This window comes from Emydura macquarii, unplaced genomic scaffold (genome assembly GCF_026122565.2).
Source record: "Emydura macquarii macquarii isolate MOO-44397 ecotype Brisbane River unplaced genomic scaffold, CSIRO-AGI_Emac_v2 contig_2372, whole genome shotgun sequence".
In the NCBI taxonomy this organism is placed as follows: Eukaryota; Metazoa; Chordata; order Testudines; family Chelidae; genus Emydura; species Emydura macquarii.
Window position 1 is genome coordinate 3,867,260 of NW_027132509.1, and position 17,947 is coordinate 3,885,206.

The 17,947-nt window shown below is 39.8% G+C and overlaps 1 protein-coding gene across 5 annotated transcripts in view; it reads left to right on the forward strand.

The window, feature by feature from the left end:
* Positions 1-598: 598 nt before the first annotated feature.
* The window catches only part of TACC2 (transforming acidic coiled-coil containing protein 2), a 167,027-nt gene continuing 149,678 nt past the window's right edge, over positions 599-17,947 (forward strand). For 4 of the 5 annotated variants that reach the window (XM_067561349.1, XM_067561350.1, XM_067561352.1 and 1 more), the window contains exons 1-2: positions 2,052-2,111; positions 13,568-13,749. Coding sequence is in view for 1 of the 5 variants with exons in the window: in XM_067561353.1 (XP_067417454.1) it covers positions 601-633; positions 2,052-2,111; positions 13,568-13,749 (275 nt within the window). In the remaining 4 variants the exon portion in view is untranslated. Of the gene's footprint in view, positions 634-2,051; positions 2,112-13,567; positions 13,750-17,947 lie in introns of those variants that run through there. The other variant, XM_067561353.1, reaches the window with a different exon arrangement.

The following is a 17,947-nucleotide window of genomic DNA, read 5'->3' on the forward strand; positions in this document are numbered from 1 at the left end:
ACTGTAAGTGGAGTTTTGTCTAAGTGAGGACAGTAGGATAAGACTTCATCTATTTAGGGTTGAGGATCTAAAACCAACATGTCTTTATCTAGAGCGAGGTAGAAAAATAGAAAATTCTTCTAATAGTAAGTGGACAGACTTAACATTACAATTCCAGACTCTCTATGAATTCAGGGTAGTACAAGAATTTAAAAGATGATTTGAATACAGTTAAAACCAAAAGATTCAAATGAGCTGTCCATCAGAATTGACTTTGGCAAAGAAAATCCCTTTGCTACTCAGATGATATACACAGTGCTTGTGGTAACTGAGAAACATAGCAACAAAATTGTAAGTAGAGGAGTCTGCCAGCTTTAGCAAAAATAGCGTTGGGGAAGAGGTCAAGGAGGAACATCACAGAAGGAACCTTTCGACAGCTATTTTTCCATGATGTGTCTAAGATGAAGATTATGAGTCCTGACTTGGGGAGAAAAAGGAATGAGGAGGCAGTGTAAAGTTTCAGATCACTCGGTTATACAATGAAGGTTTATGGCGTTTTTATTTCTTCCAGTTACCTTGCTTAACCTAATTATTGTGTGATACTGGATCTCTTGCATCACAATGGGGAATGAAAACAGCAGAACAGAAAATCAGGTGAGTGTGATGAAACTTTCCCTCCCCCTTATTGTTACTGCATATCCTTACACCAAGACTTTTAATAGAACTGCTCATTTTCACAACAATATGTTAAATTCTGCTCTGTAACACCCATGCAACCCTCACTGAAGTCCAACGAATTTAATGAATGCAACTGAGGGCAGAATCTGGCCCTTAAACAAGAGAATGTTATGTTCATTTTCTCTTCTTTCAAGATAACTCTTTAGTTTAAATGTGTTGATCCAGGCATTTATAACTGGCTCAGCACAAGAGTCTTCTAGTATTTAGTTTTGGTGGATGGTGATCTTGGATTATTTGTCTGATAAATTTACAGATGTGTTAGTCCTTCAAAAATTTTATTTGTTAAATACTACAGTGAAAAGTACTTGTAAGCTTTCCCTTTGCTAGCTATATGACTAGTTACATTGGCTATAACTCCAAGGACTGCTGATGTTGAGTTGCAGATGCTTCAGTATCTCTCAGAATTTGGTTCATTGATTAACTGTGAATAAAAGTTGTGGTTAGCCCCTCGTTCCAGGAGCTAGAGATCACCAGAACACAACTGAGATTGGGAGTGGGATCACATAAAGTTGATTATGCTGACTCTATATGTCTGCACTGCAATTAAAGATCGGCAGCTGGCCTGGGTCATCTGACTTGGGCTCAGCAGGGCTCAGGCTGTAGGCAGGGCTATAAAACTGCAGTGTAGACATCCCAGGCTTGGGCTGGAACCCAGGCTCTGAGACCCTGCAAGCAGAGAGGGTTCCAGAGCCTGGCTCCAGCCCTACGCTTCAATTTTACAGTTTTGCAGCCTGAGCCCCGCAAACCCGCATTAGCTGACCCAGGCTAGCTGCAGCTGTGCCACAGGTCTTTTATCACTGTATGTCTCTATCCTTGGAGTGGCTGGTTAAGTGAGCTTTCCACCTACCATGTGCAGTTGGAGTGGTACTGAGCAAGCAAGACAAGTGCCAGATCTGGCCCAAAGAATTCGAAACATTGTGACTAAAAAAAACCCCAAACAAACAAACAAAAAAACCCTTCTTCTCTTAATGGTTCCACTTTTGTGACTCTTGTAATGTTATAATTTCACTTGTTCCCAAGTCACTATAGCACCTTCCAGGGCAGACATCTGAATTTCTAATGAAAAAAAACCTTCATAAACAAAACAAAACAAAAAAAAACAACAAAAAAGCTTCATGTCTTCGTTATACACTATAAAGAAAGAAAAAAAGGACACAAGCCCAAATTATTTTCCAGGTCACTGTTAAAAGAAAACAGACCAATAGGCAGTGAAAATTACAAGTAAGTAGGATTAAAAGAATCACTGAAAACTGCAAAGCATCCCTTGAAAAGATTTGTTACATTTTGTTTTCCAAGTGATCCACATTAAAATGTTTAACTATATTTGTTTCTAGTTAGGAGTTGCTGGCACAAATAAAATCATCCTAATACCACCCAACGACGGAACACAGCAGGTATTAGACAATGAAAATTATTTGCATGGTTTGTGTTTCAACATTTTAGCATAAGTTTTGGCTGTTTGTTTGACATGCATCAACTTTTGGCTTTGCTTTTCTTGACATTGGCTGCAAATTTAGTAAGCAGCCATGTATATGTTTTCAGCAAGTCGTCAAAAAAAAAAATCTGGTTTCTTTTAAATGTGTGGTTAGATTTTCAGTAACATTCTGTGCTATTAGAGAAATGTCCAATGCTAGTATGTTATTGCATGCCGGCTTTCCTTCCTGTTCCTTATGAATTAAGATGGAGATGTGAATTGGAATTGGTTTCATCAACAAAATTCACGTGTTGTTATATTTATCAGGCAGCAACATCCCAAAATTCCAGTACTGAGCTGTGTCATGAACAAAATATACAAGCATTGAATCAGAGATGGGAGAATGTATGCTAAATTTAGCACCGACTCAAAAGTTAGAAGCGTCTGTTTATTACTTTTGAGCACTCAAGACTGTGCTAAAACCTTCACAGAAAAGGAGTAAAATATACAGTCCTGCTCCAGAGAGTAGATAATCTAAATTAAAAAATCACACATCAAGTGGTGGTAATAAACAGATAAAGTAAAGCAGAAAGCTATTTATAACTGAACTTGACACTTTTGAGATTCGAGTTGCATTTGACTCTGGCAGTGCATGAGTTCTAAGCGACTGTCTGACTTTTAAGCCGCCCATCCTCTGGTCATCTTAGACACAGGGCAAAAGTTACTTACAGAAAATTATTCTTGTTGGTGGCATAGCACATTTAGCTTCCACTGAGTTAGAAATACAGAAATGTTAAAGTCACATTTCTTTTGAAAAGCAACAATTCAAATTAAGGGGAAATTTTTTGTTAAATTCAAGGAGAGTTTGTGACAACAAAAGTTTTGGCCCAGATTGTGCAATTAAGGGCCAGCCCTTATTAGTGCTATGTTCACAACATATACACAGAGAAGTTAGATAAAAACATACAATACTCTTGCTGGAAGGTTGCAGTGTAACACTGCTTTCTTTCTTAAAATTCAGAACAATAACACACAAGAATCCAATGAGAGAGAGACAAAGCAGGCTGCTCCATAAAACAGAGGCACAACTCACCCCACCTTACCTGACTGGCTGTAGATTGAGGACATGTCTATACTGCAATTAAAAACCCATGGCTGACCTGTTCCAGTTGGCTCGGGCTCGTGAGGCTTCGGCTAAAACAGCCGCTTAGCCTGGATCCCATGAGCTTGAGTCAGCTGGCGCAGGCCAGCTACAGGCTTTTAGTTGCTGGGTAAACATGCCCTGACTGTTATACGTCCAGATGGCACTCTTCCCTATAGAATCCCCTCCTCTGCAAACAGGACCAGGAAACCCCTCACACTTAAAGTGATAGCTTAGGAGTTTAACACAGTTTTCAATACACCACAAGTAGGTGCTACTGCAGAGTCACCATTCCCTAAGGGGGAAGCTGTGGGAGAAACAATGACTTCTTGAGCTCCAGGAGAGCCCTGCCAGCGTGCATCCCATTCGGCACTTTAAAACACAGCAACTATCACTTATCTTCCTTATAAAAAGGAAGTAACAGGAACTTCCTTCCCCCCCACCCCCCCACCCCAATTAAAGTGGAAGGCTTCTTTTGTGTCTGTATCTGTTCTGTTCTCTCTCCACATCCTCAATATTTAGAAGTTATTTCTCCAAATGAATTTAATTATTTTCCTCATCTGTGTCTATCATTGTATCTTCCATTAAAAATGGAAGTGGCCTTCCTACAGTTTCTGCTTGAAGCCAGAGTTGCTTTTTTCTGTTGTCAGACTTAATACGAGGTCCAAAAAGCCCGTCAGTTTCCAGAATTTCCACTGGGCGACAGATAGCTGCGCAACAACAAAGTGAAGTAGATCACATAGGTAGGTGAAAAACACCAAGCAATTACCAGGAATGTGAAAGCAGTTCTGTAGCTGTCATGCAGTCTCTGGATACAGACTGCTATTGCTTTTTCTGAAAGGAAAAAAAATATATGGCGCGTGATAGTGAGATTAAGACAGTGGCTCAGTGTAGAAGTACAGCATTTTTTAATTTTTTAAAATTTTTACATACACAGCTAGAGATTTCAGTAGGCGGGCACTTATCACTCAAAAGGAGGAAAATAACATGCTACTGTAGGGTCAGACAATAAGTCTCTGAGCAGAATTTTGAAATTGCCTTTGCTTTCTCATTACCACAGTGCCTAAAATTTGTCCTGTTGTTTTCAGTTATAAAGTGGTATGGAGAAACCTCCATGATAACTGGCACCCTCAGCAGGGAGGTTAAAAACTGAATGGTTGTGAAAGCTTAATTACTTCCTTATTCACAGACGTAGTCTCTCCAAGGTTACTTTTAAGACACATTGACGTTTTGTTTATTTATTTATTTGTATTACCGTAGTGCCTATGAGCCGTAGTCAAGGACCAAGACCATTGTGGTTGGGGGTGCACAGACAGAACAAAAAGATGGTCCCTGCCCCAAGAGAACTGCCACTGCCTTTGCTGTGTTGGTAGAGAACTCCTCATGTTACAGCTCTGTCAAGCAGCAACTTCTGCATTCACTAGAAGCTTGTCTACATAGTGCGTTAGAGCACACCAGAGGGTCTGTATTCTAGTGGGCACAAACTGGCCTTGTGGACTGTGCTGATAGGCACTAAAAGTTTCCCAATATGCTTCTGAAACGGGGAGTTGTTACCTGGGGGCACCGATCACTTGCAGCAGCATCCTTTGCTCCCATATCGCAACCCTAATCTTGGCCTGGTGTAGGCGAGAGGCCAAGGGGTCTGAGTTGGAGAGAAAACCCATCCCACACTCACCCCACAGGCCCAGCCCCACGTGACAGGAGCTGCTGCTAACTCCCTGCTCCGAGTGTTGAGAACGGACGCATAGGATTGCAGTGTTGCTCAGGTTTGGCCTGGCCACAGGGTTGTAATGCCTGAGTAGGGAGCTTGTACCCTCCCTGATGGGACAGGAGCTGGGTGAGTAGCAAGGTGGGTTCCCAACTCTCCACACTGGCTCAGGATTAAGGTAATGGTGCTGTGGGGAAGGGTGCTGTGGCACCAGCCAATCACCCCACCAGCCTTGCACCCCAGAAATATATCATTTTACACGGCTCAAGACTCCCTCGGACAGTGCAAGTTCACTAATTAGTTCACCACTCTGACCAAGGGTAGTGGACGTGCAACAGGCCTTGTTAACATGAGCTGAAATTCCCCGAGCACTTCAACCAAAAACCACACTGTTTTCGGTAAAATATAAAAACAGATTTATTACCTACAGAAAGATGGATTTTAAGTGATTATAAATAGTAGGCATAGAGATCAAAATTGATTACATAAGAACAAATGAGAAACGCAGTCTAAATTCTAACTTTAACAGATTAAGCAAAATTTGGTTCTAACAGCTTTTCTCATCCTAAAATAGGTGCTAGGTGTAGCTCACAGTCCTTAATACAGAGGCTGTATTCCGTTTCAGCCTGGGACCAAGCTCCCCAGTTCAAAGTCTTTGTTTTCCAGACAATCTTTCAGGTTTTGAGAGGGGAGAGGAGAGAGGCCAGCAAAGTGATGATGTTACTGTCCCTTTTTTATACTTTCTTCCAGCTGCTGGAAAGATCTTTGCTGTGACATGGGGTTCAGATAGCCCTCATTGCCTACGTGTCCTCTGAGGAGGCTCTGGGATGGCCATTTGGAGAGTGCATTCCCCTTAATGGCTAATCAACACATGTCTGGCTGGTCCTGATGTACATCTGTCTTAATAGGTGTTTTGTTGCCACTGAAAGGCTGGCTGTGGGTGTTTCCCAACCTCACGACGTATTTCAGTAACATACACATACTAATACTTCATAACTTCACATATAGTGATAGTACATATAATTCAACAGGCTATTAATGTTCAACAGATCAAGACTTTTAAAATACCTCACAAGGCATACTTTGTGAAAAACATATAATCAGATCACAGTGGTGAATATGGGGGTCTAGGGTGCTACTTTGAGGTACGGAGTGTCACAGCAGCGAAGGGTGCTGCTGCAGGAGGAGGTAGTGGCGGCGGCAGAAGAGGAGTTCACCCATCGAAATGGGAAGCTGCCGCTGCTCCACTGGTTATTGCAATAGCTTACAGTGCAATAACATCTCTTCCGAACCACTAACAACACCAAAGATATCAGTACTAAAAATATCATTTACCTGACAAAGGGGACTGCAATAGAGCAAAATGACCTTGGCAATAGGGACAGGACAAAAATGCAAATGCTGGACTCAATGTTGCAAGTAGCTCTGCTCAGACAGTTCTCATTTTCACAAAGTGATTTCCAATCCACATGATCGGCACAACTATATTACTTGAAAACTTTTTCAAGAATCCTTCTTGTAAACTTTCTGGCCAATTTCATAGCGTAGATGGAACATTAATACATGCACGTATATGTATATAGGCACTTCTGTCTCATAGCTGCCAGGGTATTAGATTGGTGTTTCTGGCAAGCAGCAATATCCCACTTTGTTTACTTGGATGCACTTTGGCTCTTTTCACAAGGGTTCAGATCCAGTTATATGAAATTGATTTAATTTGTAACTATAAGAAGAATAATGACCAACACTCTATTTCGAGCTTTGGATGAACAAACTTTCCACTCCCCTTTTCTGAAATCAGTTCAGGGCAGGAAAATGAGCAGTGTATTGACCACAAAGTATTAAGTTGAACCTTTTTTCAGAGTATCATGTACATATTTTTTCACTTGATAATAGCCTGTTAAGTCACACATGTGCAAACCATTTGGCTGAAAAGATGTGTGGCCTGCTGTCTTTAACAGTTAACATGTGTTACCCTCCCTATTTGGTCAGCTTGGCAGTTGTTTCTGAAATCTGATTCTTGACACCATGGGGATGACCTTTGGTCCACTTCCCAGCATTCACCTGCAGTCAGATTGTTCACCATAAGCTTCTTACAGAGGAAGTGGTTGACTTGGAGTGAAAGAACTGATGATTCTAACAGAAAAACTTTTAAAGCAATCTAAGAAATAATTTGTAGTTCACATTAGAAAAGAGCAATGGAAGATGTGGAGAAAATAAAAGGTAAGATCTGGTTTATTGATTAAGACTTTCAAAGCTTTGTTCCATCTCTTTTCCCCTTCGCAATAAACACAGGGAGTTATTAGGAATGGAAACTTAGTGTAACTCTTCAAAGATTACTTTCAACAACAGTCAGAACTGTGGCATGTTCCAACAACTGCCATAAAAGGATGTGTGTTTAATGTAGGGAATGTACCACTGGGGAAGATTTAAAAGGAAGTAACTTTATTCATTCAAAGAAAACAAAATAATGTCCACCCATCTCTTGTGCTTGTTAAGTACAAATTTCTACTTTTAAAACAAACGTTTTAGTGGTGCCTAATGAAGAGCCTGCTGATCTGTTGGGGGAAACTGTCAGACCTTTTGGAAATTTGTAATACAATACCATGGCAGCCGCTAATGCTGTTGCTAGGGCTTTAAATCAGACTGGGAGATTCAATGAGTGTCAGAGAAGTGTGTTGTGAATAGAATACAATGTTGTATTCAAGAACTTTCTGATTCAGTAATGTTTGCCATAGTATAACAGTGGATTTTAATGGAAAATTTAAATCTCTTGGATCTAAAATCATTTAATAATAGACTATCCTTGCAAATCATCTGTCTCTTTAGCCCCTGGTCAAACAGACTGCACAAGGAGAAAACAGTGATTGGGATACTGAAAGCTGATCTTTGTAGATTTGCCATGTGCATTCATAAGGGACCTGTCCTTTTGCAAGGATTAAATACAGACCCTATTATATTTTCTTTTTCAGAAGAAATAATTTTGCTCTCTTAAATATAATACAAGCTTAAAGAAAAATGTAATATTGAGCTATTTGTTCTTTCTTCTGATATTTGTATGTCCTTTAAGGTATGGAAATATCAGTCACTCCTATTTTAATGCACACTTTTATTTTTTAATCATCCTTAATTTACAACAAAGGTTTGTTTTCTGATTTGTAATATAAAGGTTTAAGCAGTTTCTCCTTATTTAGTAACTCTTCATTTAGTAACTCTTTTCTGATTTAATGGGTTAAAAACTATTTTAAAATTGTATCAATGATCATTGAATAAAAATAAAGAAAATAGCATGCTCCACTGACAGGTTACATGTCTATATGGTAACTGCAGTGTCAAATCACTTTAGAGACTGCTAGAGTTCAAACAAGTAGTAATCTTTAATTTCATGTGCATGGTTTCTTTTAATGGCAGCTCTCTAACTGTACGTTTTGTGGTAATGATCTCTATTAATTCTTTTTTCACCAGGTGAGAAAAGAATTTTGGTGGAATCTGAGCCTGTAATTTTTTTACTTTAAAAAGAATGTATTGTGGGGAAAATCTAGTAAAGCAATTTGTTTGCATATCTTTGTGATTTAATTCTGAACACATTGACAAAGGGGTTGAATTTTATTTATCTGCTGCTCGACATAGACTTAGTGTGTATATCCTTTTGTGATGGAAAAGTAACTATGAACTAGAAAGCTATGAACACAAACCTGCTTTTGTGTTATAAACACAAAATGCAGTTTTTGATCCGTTAAAAGATATGCTCCCCTTTTGGTTTAAAGACCTAAACTTTGATTTATTTTTTTAAAGATCCTGATATTTGATATTAAAAATTTGAATTACCTGACTGTGTGCTCTTGCCTCAGTAGGTGAAAAGTGCTTTTTACCTTCCTATCATACATGATGGCCCAGACACCTATTGGTGTGGGAATGTGGGGGCAAGAATGAGATTTGCATTCAAACTGCTCAGTACCATTGAGCCAATATATACATATTTTTGCACATTACACTTGTTAGAACAACTACATTCAGAATAATACATATATATAAAACCAGGCCAAGTTCTACCCTTAGCCAGTCAGAGTTGTACAGGTATAGCTGAAGGCTGATTATGGGCCATAATCTCTTAAATACTAAGTCACTGACCAGTAGAAAGATATTTGGAAAAAATGTTAGTATAAGCATTCTAAACTGAGTTGGATTAATTATAGAAGGTTTGTTCATACTTATTTATGGTATGTGGAAAAACTTCTAAATGATTTATGACCTTCAGTTTGTGCTTATAGCTAACCTATGGAACCATCTTCTCATTACTGTTGCCCTTGTCCACTCATTCCCTCTTCTTACTACTGTTTGTTACACACATTCATTGCATCTTGGTTTAATAGATTGTAAAATAATTGGGACAGGGCCCAATACACCCTCCTATATGACTAGTACAAAGAGACCCTAACCTTCTCTGGAGCTATTGAGTGCTACTGTAATATACACAAGTACATAATATAGATTGACGTATGTGCATGGAGGTAACCTATAAATTGTGGTAATAAATAGTAGAAGCCACACAAAATAACACAAAACCGTGCCAAAATAATTCTGGCCCGGGAGTATTCTGGGGAGCAACAGATTTTCTAGAAAAACTGGATGTACATCACAGTGAAGCATGACACCATATAGGGTCTGGAAGAATCAAGCTGTTAGCCGGCAAATGAGTAACTGTATATCAACATATTTTTTTCATCACTAATATCTACTACCTGTGTTTTGGTGGGTGATACTTTGATGATAATTATGCCATCTGACATGCTGATGAGCAAGGATTTTTTTTTCAGTACCATAATCAGGATTACCCTGATCATTAATTTTAGGTTCATCATGCTCCTCTCAAGATTCATGGCTCTGGGTGTAAATTTAGAGGACGTGAGTTGTCTCTATAGGAAACAGTTTTGATAAATGGCTTTGTGTGCAGGAGACATCCCCCATTGCCCTGTGACATTGAAAATGGGATGACTTCAGGTCTGTAGGACACAGAGGATTTGTAACCTGAAAGAGACCTGTGAGTGAAAGGGATGATCTTGTGGAAGAGAGATTAATTAGTACTGAGGTGTAGATACCAGAACCACAGTGGGTTAATGCCTTAATTCTTCACTGCATTTCTTTCAACCTGCCTGAGTCTGAGAGTGGGACATACTGACAGAAAATGAGGTGCTGAGAGCTACAGGTGGCTCATCTGCATCAACTATTATTATTTATGATTTGTAACCTGGTAGACCCAAAAGGCTCCAATCAGAATCAGGGCCCCATTGTGTAAGAAGCTGTACAGAAGGAGACTGGGTTCCTGCCCCAAACAGCAAGTACAATCTAATAACGTTTTAACTAACCTCAGTTTCCTGATTTAGCATTTCTGATATATCTCCAGTTAACCTGAAGGATCTTGTGAGCAACTGTTTCTCTACATCCAGAAACCTTAACAGTGGAATATTAATAGCCTCAGTCCTCTTTCCCTTCCTGCTCAACCTTTATATGAAGGCATGGGGAGACTACACAGGTTTTAGTGCCAGCAAACAACAGCTATCTGTACATCACTCACAGAAAGCACAGCCTCCCAGCTTTCTTAGCTGAAGTCAGCACCTTGATAAAGCGATTGACTAAAATTGAACCCAGGAAAAATTAAGGTGATGTTAGAAGAAGAGGGAAGTACTTAGAAGAACAAGTTTTCTCTATAACATCCCCACACTGCCCAGAGATTGTTAAATTGGTCTGTTCTCTTTTGGTTCTATTAAGTTTCTGTGCTACTGGATTTTCAAATAATCATGGCAGCAAAAAACAAAAAAAAACCCAAACCAACCAATCAAATAAAAAAACCCATATCCATCTCTCACTGGCCAGAAGGTTACACTCCATCGTATTGGACACAGAGTTGGCTACTGTGATACTGGGATTTGTGACCTGGCTTTGATTATTGCAGCTCATCATAACTAGAAATAAAGCCAAAGACATTGGGAAAAAAAGCTATAACTAGTACAAATCAGTTTATCTGCTTAACAGCATAGTTTGCTGTGAGATCTCACCAGGGTACTTTCTGCACTGCTTTCCTATTTAATTAAGTCCAGTTTAAGGACTGACTTTAACACAACAATGCAAAGGCCTCCAAGAGATTAGCCCTGAAAGCTCCTTTCCTTCTATGACCATAACTATTGTGTGAGGTTAATTTCTGCTGCAACTACAAAACTGTCAACCAGCAGAGGGAAGGCTCAAGAGTGAGGGAGTCAGAACATTCACATGAGCAGGACCTAGGCTTTAGAACTTGTTCTGCAAGAGATAAGATAAAGACAGAGGTCACAGCTTTCAGAATAAAATGCAAAATGCAATTCTTCAATATTCCTTTCCCTCACTGAATTCTTCACACACATGTATATACACACACCACAGAGTCTCTCTGTTTTGCACACAATTATAAATTACTCAACCTCTGTTGGTAGAAAAGAGATTTTCTTTTTAAATCTTGGCAGCTACTCAGATACTGTAGTGATAAGAGCCATATACATACCTAGAGAGAGAAAAAGCCCACAAACTAGATGTCCACACACAGAGTAAACAGCCCTGGAGCCCTCAGCCCATCACAACTGAAAAGGTTGTGACAAAGATGAGCCTGCAGCACTGTTATGTAAACAAAAGTGTGTACTTTCCCTCCAGGGATAGGAAGATGATGCGAGAGCTTATCGGTTTTGCATTGAGCCTGAAGGATGTTGACAATTCTTTCTTTCCTTTATGCTTGTAGTATGTCCGGAATGTTTACTCCTTTTCATTGTGCTTACATGCACAATTTTTTTTTGATCCACTGGGTGTCTCTGGCTCTCAGGTTTGACCATGAAAAGTCCAACTTATCAACTTCATTGGTAAATGAAGAAAATTCAAATATAGACACTCAGAACAACAAATCAGTCGTATCAGCTTCTTCTTGTCTTACCCCTGGGGCTCCATTCATATTAGTGGTTGCTGTTTCAGGACTGGGCACTTTGGGCTGCACCAGGCCAGGTGGAGCATCAAGAAGCATTTTGCCTTGGGGAGACAGAGTTTCTCCAGAGCATCCTGGAGCTTAGTGGATGCACCACTAAAGGGGATGGATGCAACTTACCTCTCCTCCCTCTCTTTTAGGCAGCCAGTCAGATCCACTGACCCCACAGTGAGTAGCAGAGCCAGAAAATGGCCCCATGTCCTACCCGTTCATCCCCTTTGGTGACCTTTGCATGAATGATGCAAGGTGTAGGAATGCTCTTTGCACCCTCCTTTCACTGAGTAAGTGCCAGGCAGAATTTGACTCTAAATGGATAAGATGTCATAGTGTCGGTGCCGTCAAGGAATGCACCCAATTGGACAATATTTGTGGAGGTTGTTTTAAATAAATGTGTGTAGATGTCGCTTTGACCTTGCAGCTCAGGCTGAAGGTTGGAGTCTCAAGCCCACCCTTCCTCCCAGGTGAAGAGTCTGAGCTCCAGCCCCAGCTGCAGTGTCTATTTGGATATCTTTAGCACTCTAGTCCAACCTCTGCTAACACAAGTCTGTTGACCCAAGCTAGGAGGTTTGCTCCTAGATACAGTGCAGACATGCCCTTAGAGCTTCAGGTATGTGGATGGGCGATAGAGAGGGCCTCCACACTGAAACAAATGCTGAGGACAGTTTCTCTTTTGAAGTAAAATACGTGTTTGTCAGCCAGGGAGCTAATGCCATGCTGAAATTTCTGAAACTGTTACCATTTGTAGGAATGTGAGCGGGGAGACTTCATCAGGTCTACGGAAAGCTACTGTAAAGAAAAATTCATGCCATATTTATATGACCTCCTATGCTGCCAACAAGGCTGCACGCTTGGCCTACCGAGTCCTGAGTGGAGCCTACTCACACTCTGGGCGAGATGCTCCTCTGATGTATATTTTGTGCAAGCATTTACATCTGTGAAAAGTGGAGATAATGTTATCAAGTCAGAATGACAATATTTCACACTCCCTTTGCATGGGTGTGGATGATTGCACAATTGAGAATCAGGCCTTCCTCTCTTTTTTCTATCTTCACTAATCCAATCCCAAACCTTGGGTCTGAACACCCTCGTAATATGGGTGAGAATTAGAAATATGGCTCTGAATTATTATGCCTTGGGTCCTATACTGATTAATGCTGATTTTTACTGTATTTATTTGTCACCATTATGAATAAAAAAGTTACAGCTTGTTTCCATCCTTCCTTCTGGTCCTTGTAAATGTTCTTAGCACAAGGAAACATTTGCTGGGCTTGAGATAGAGAAGATGCTACTCTCTTTGGGCCAATAAATGCCCTGAGTGGTTTCAGAACAGTTGTTGCATTCTTTCATCCCTGCTCTTTTTCTTCTATTTATTTTTGACTCAACTATTTCCCTCTGTTCAGTATACACTTAGGAAAAGAAAATGGCCTAAGGATGGAATCTCTGACGTCCATCATATGTACCTACTCAAAAGTTTTGTCAGTGGATGGAACAAAATGATGGAAGCTACATAATGGTCTACAAAATCTTCTGTACTCTAGACTATATTATGAGCTATTTACCTGATCCTTTTCCTTAATGTTTCAGAATGTTTCCTCAGCTCTGACTCCAGAACCAGGCCAACCTCCTGGTGATGGGCAAGACATAAAAACGAAAAAGCAGCAAAAGAAGAGTACAGAAAGATCTGGTGATCAAGACGTCTTGGATCTTTTACCTGCTGCTGCACCACTGCCTGATAATGTTTCATCATTAACAACAAGGGCTACAAGGTAGGACATGGACTTTCTTCATATGGTCAATATTCAGAATGTAACATTAAGCTTTGTTATTTGAGAAATTTGCTGTGTGTTGTGTAACTTTGTTAATGGGCAATCAATATTTAAAATCTGTCTTACTCACGGACAATGTGGTGGTCTGCAAAAGCAAAGGATGTTAACATTAAAATTATCTTTTTTTTTTTTTTAAACATACATCAATGTAAATTAGTATTCTCTAGCTGCTATAATAACTGTTCAACTAAATCTCCTTTGCTCTTTGTTCATGTTAGTAAATCTTCCCCTGGGGCACAAAAATACTGAGAAATATCTTTTAGGTGCTAAAATATGGCTGTGTGATGGCTAGTATGTATATATATAGATTTGAGAAATGCCATAGTTTGCTATGTGCAATAATTTAGGGCTAGATTTTGCCACTCTTACTCACACTGAGTACTTCCTTATTCTCTGAATAATCACAGTAGAATCAATGGACTACTAAAAGAGTTAAGTACTATTCGGTGTGATTAAGGATGGCGGAGGGTAACAGAATAATTAAATGACACAGAAAAACTGCTTCCCCCTGAGACACTGATACTATCTAAAGAGAATTTGGATTCCACTTTCTGATGTTAGTAAGGTTTTCAGCTGTTACAATGGGGAGATTGTTTAATGCCAGCATGATTCAACAGGGTTGCATTCTTTCCAAATCATAAGCATGACTCAGGATGCAAGTGATATCTATCATTCACAAGGAGTGGCAGGGATTTACTGGTGTGTGGGTAGGATTTTTGCAATTGTATTTACGTGGAATCTTTTTCAATAAGATAAAGTAGCCACTATTTGGGTGCATTCTTCTTCAGCAGTAATTAAATCCTATAATGTGCACACAGGCTTTCTTCTCTCTCCACCAACAATCGCTTCCCTCTCTCTCTCTCAGCAGTTTTTTATATTTTTAACTTTTTAACCAAAACTGTTTAAAAAAGTGGTGGGCAAGATAGACACAACAAAACACTAGATACAATGATTATCATTAAAAACTAGAGATAAAAATAATCATTTTCATACTTTTTACATTACATTATATTTTAATTCTTTTTACAGTCAGAAAATGTTATAAATATACCCACTTCCAATCTCTACCAAGCATGCAACATGTTTTTTGACCAAACAGAAGTTGGCTGCCTGAATTGTGAAAGACCAGAGAGAGGCTGCTCTGCAGGTCCTCTGTAACATATATCTTGGATGGATGTAACGTAGCATAGTCAGGGGGAGCAACCAATTTATTTCTGTGGCTTTGCGTATGGGACTGCCCTGCCCTGCTCACAGCCCCCTGGCTATTAATATTAATATTATTATTATCGTTATTTACTTATTATTACAATTTATTTGTATTATTATAGCACCTAGGAGCCCCCAGTCATGGACCAAGATCCCATTGTACTAGGTCCTTTACAAACACAGAATAAAAAGGCAGTCTCTGCCCCAAACAGCTTACAATCTAAGCATAAAACAAAAGATGACAGGTGGATACAGGCAGACCATAGCAGGATTAGTATATGTGAAGGAGCCGCAAGTCAGTTGATCTCACCCAGAATATGGTGCTTTTGAAGTATATTAGTATACTCGTTTTGAGAGGTATTACCTCTGTTTCCAGTGCCAGTCAGAACTTGGCCCTTTATGTTATTTATTATAATACTTAGGCAAATGATTCAACTTAATTTTAAATTGTAATTTTAAAAAGTCTTGCAGAAATAATGAAAACTGGCAAACATCTCCCCTAATGTAATCAGTATATCTCATAATACTTACATTAGTAAGGTGACTGTGAATTGGAGTCACTATACAAAATTCAGGTGGTAGCAAATATGTTTTAACAGAACCCTGTTTACAAACACAAATGTCTCAAAACTGGTTCCTCATTCAGCAAGAGCCAAATAAAATTAATCCCTCACTGAAAGAACAATACTGTCTCAAACTATCCAAGACAGTTAGCTCATCTCTTTCTTCTTTTAAGTGATGGTGCAAATTGAGAATGAACACAAAACAGTAATGTTATCCAGTAGGTTGGATTTAAACTCCCACAAGCACAAACATTAAGAAGTAAAGCTATCACTGATGGCTTCCAAAGGGAGTAGCCAAGGGAGGAACCAGCTTATATCAAAAAGGTTTACACAAGGGAGACCAGTTTTAAAATCTATTTGACTGCTGTCTTGTGCCTGCTGTTGTTTTGGAGGCTTTAAAATTCCATTATCTGATTATTATGCTTCAATGCACACAGTATTTTTTTAGAAAAAGAATGATACCTCTTACTTTTGATGACCATAATTAGACAAGTTATTCAAAGCACTTACTTAAGGGAGTTAAGTCTGAGAGAGTCTGTGACAAAACTCCACAATGCACTCCAAATTTGCCCCAGAGTATCATTTAAATAGCAAAATTGGCAAGCGGAATGAAAAGACGTCAACAGTCAAAACTGGTTTTAGTAAGAAAGTTTCCATCAAAAATTAGTTGGATAAATGAATAGACATAGTTCCTGTTGGACACATTCCCAATTTTGTTCTTGAAAACAAAATTAAGTTGATGAAATGTTGCACTTTCTAACGATGCATGAATGAGTCTGTCCCATGTGGAATCATTTTAATATAATTGACTAGGTCTATACATGAAAACATGTTCTTTCTTGGATTAGTTCCTAATATCACACAAAGCATCTGTTTGCCTCTCCGAAATCAGAGAGGTCCCAGTGTGTCATTCACACTAGTTTGGCAAAATTCATTTCAAGTTGTGATGTAAACTTGAGGAGGAGAATTTCAAAGGCACATGTTTTTCCTCACTGTTTATTATTGTGGTTAACACATACCACATGCAGCTACACAGATTCTTTCCCTAGAATATACAATATCAAAGACAGTTTATGCTTGTGTAATCATTATACCATACACTTGCTTGGGGATGGGATAACTAACGAAAATTTAAATTTCTTGTAAATTATTTGAAACTATAAGTTACCATTTGATGCATTAATGTGGGCACTTCCTGCTTTGTTTCTTTAAGTTCCTGTTTCTTAGGCCTTGTGTACAGTAGAAAGTTTTGTTGACAGTAGTTTTTTCGGTGATAAAAAAGCGCTATAATTACAGTGCTCGCACCCGTCCACACAGCACTCATTTTGTCATAAAAACGCATCCACATTTGGTGCTCTAGTATTGACAGTGAGAGCAGTGCATCGTGGGCAGTTAGCCCACTGTGCAACTCGGCAGCTTCTGCCGCTAGGAATTCTGGGAATGGGGGATAGAAGCACGGAGCAGCATGAGTGCTGGTTCAGTGTCCCATGGTGCATTGCGTTTCCATGCCATCATTCATTTCATTGCTGGCAGCGACTCGCACCATTTTTTCAACGGCTCCCTGCACCCACCATCTGTATCAGAAAAGATGGATCCTGCACTACTCTCCACTGTTGCTTTCAGCGTTCTGAACGCTGCGGCTGGTCGCGCAGTACATCATGAGCTCTGTCTTGGAAGTGGAATCCAAGGAGCCTGACCTGCTGAGTGACATGCAGACAAACAGCACTGCATTACTGTTGTCATTCACGGAACATCTGCACACAGTGGACTGCCACTTCTGGGTGCGAGACGAGCACTGAGTGGTGGGATCGCTTCGTTATGCAGGTCTGGGATGATGAGCAGTGGCGACAGAACTTTCGAATGCGCAAAGTCACCTTCATGGAACTCTGTGCAGAGCTAGTCCCTGCCCTTCAGCGCAAGGACACCAGAATGAGAGCTGCCCTCTTAGTGGAGAAGCACATGGCAATCACTGTGTGGAAGCTAGTAACTCCAGACTGCTACCGGTGAGTTGCTAATCAGTTTGGAGTTGGTAAGTCCACCGTTGGAGCTGTGTTATCACAAGTGTGCAGGGCCATTAATCGCATTCTGCTACTAAGGACTGTAACTCTGGGCAGTGTGCGTGAAATAGTGGATGGATTTGCAGCAATGAGATTCCATAACTATGGCAGGGCAATAGATGGCACACATATCCCAGTTTTGGCACTGGACCACCTTACAATGGAGTACATCAATAGGAAGGGGTACTTCTCTGTGGTATTCCAGATGCTTGTGGATCACCGTGAGCATTTCACTGACATCAATGCAAGTTGGTCAGGAAAGGTGCATGATGCTCATATCTTCAGGAACACTGGCCTGTACCGGAAGCTTAC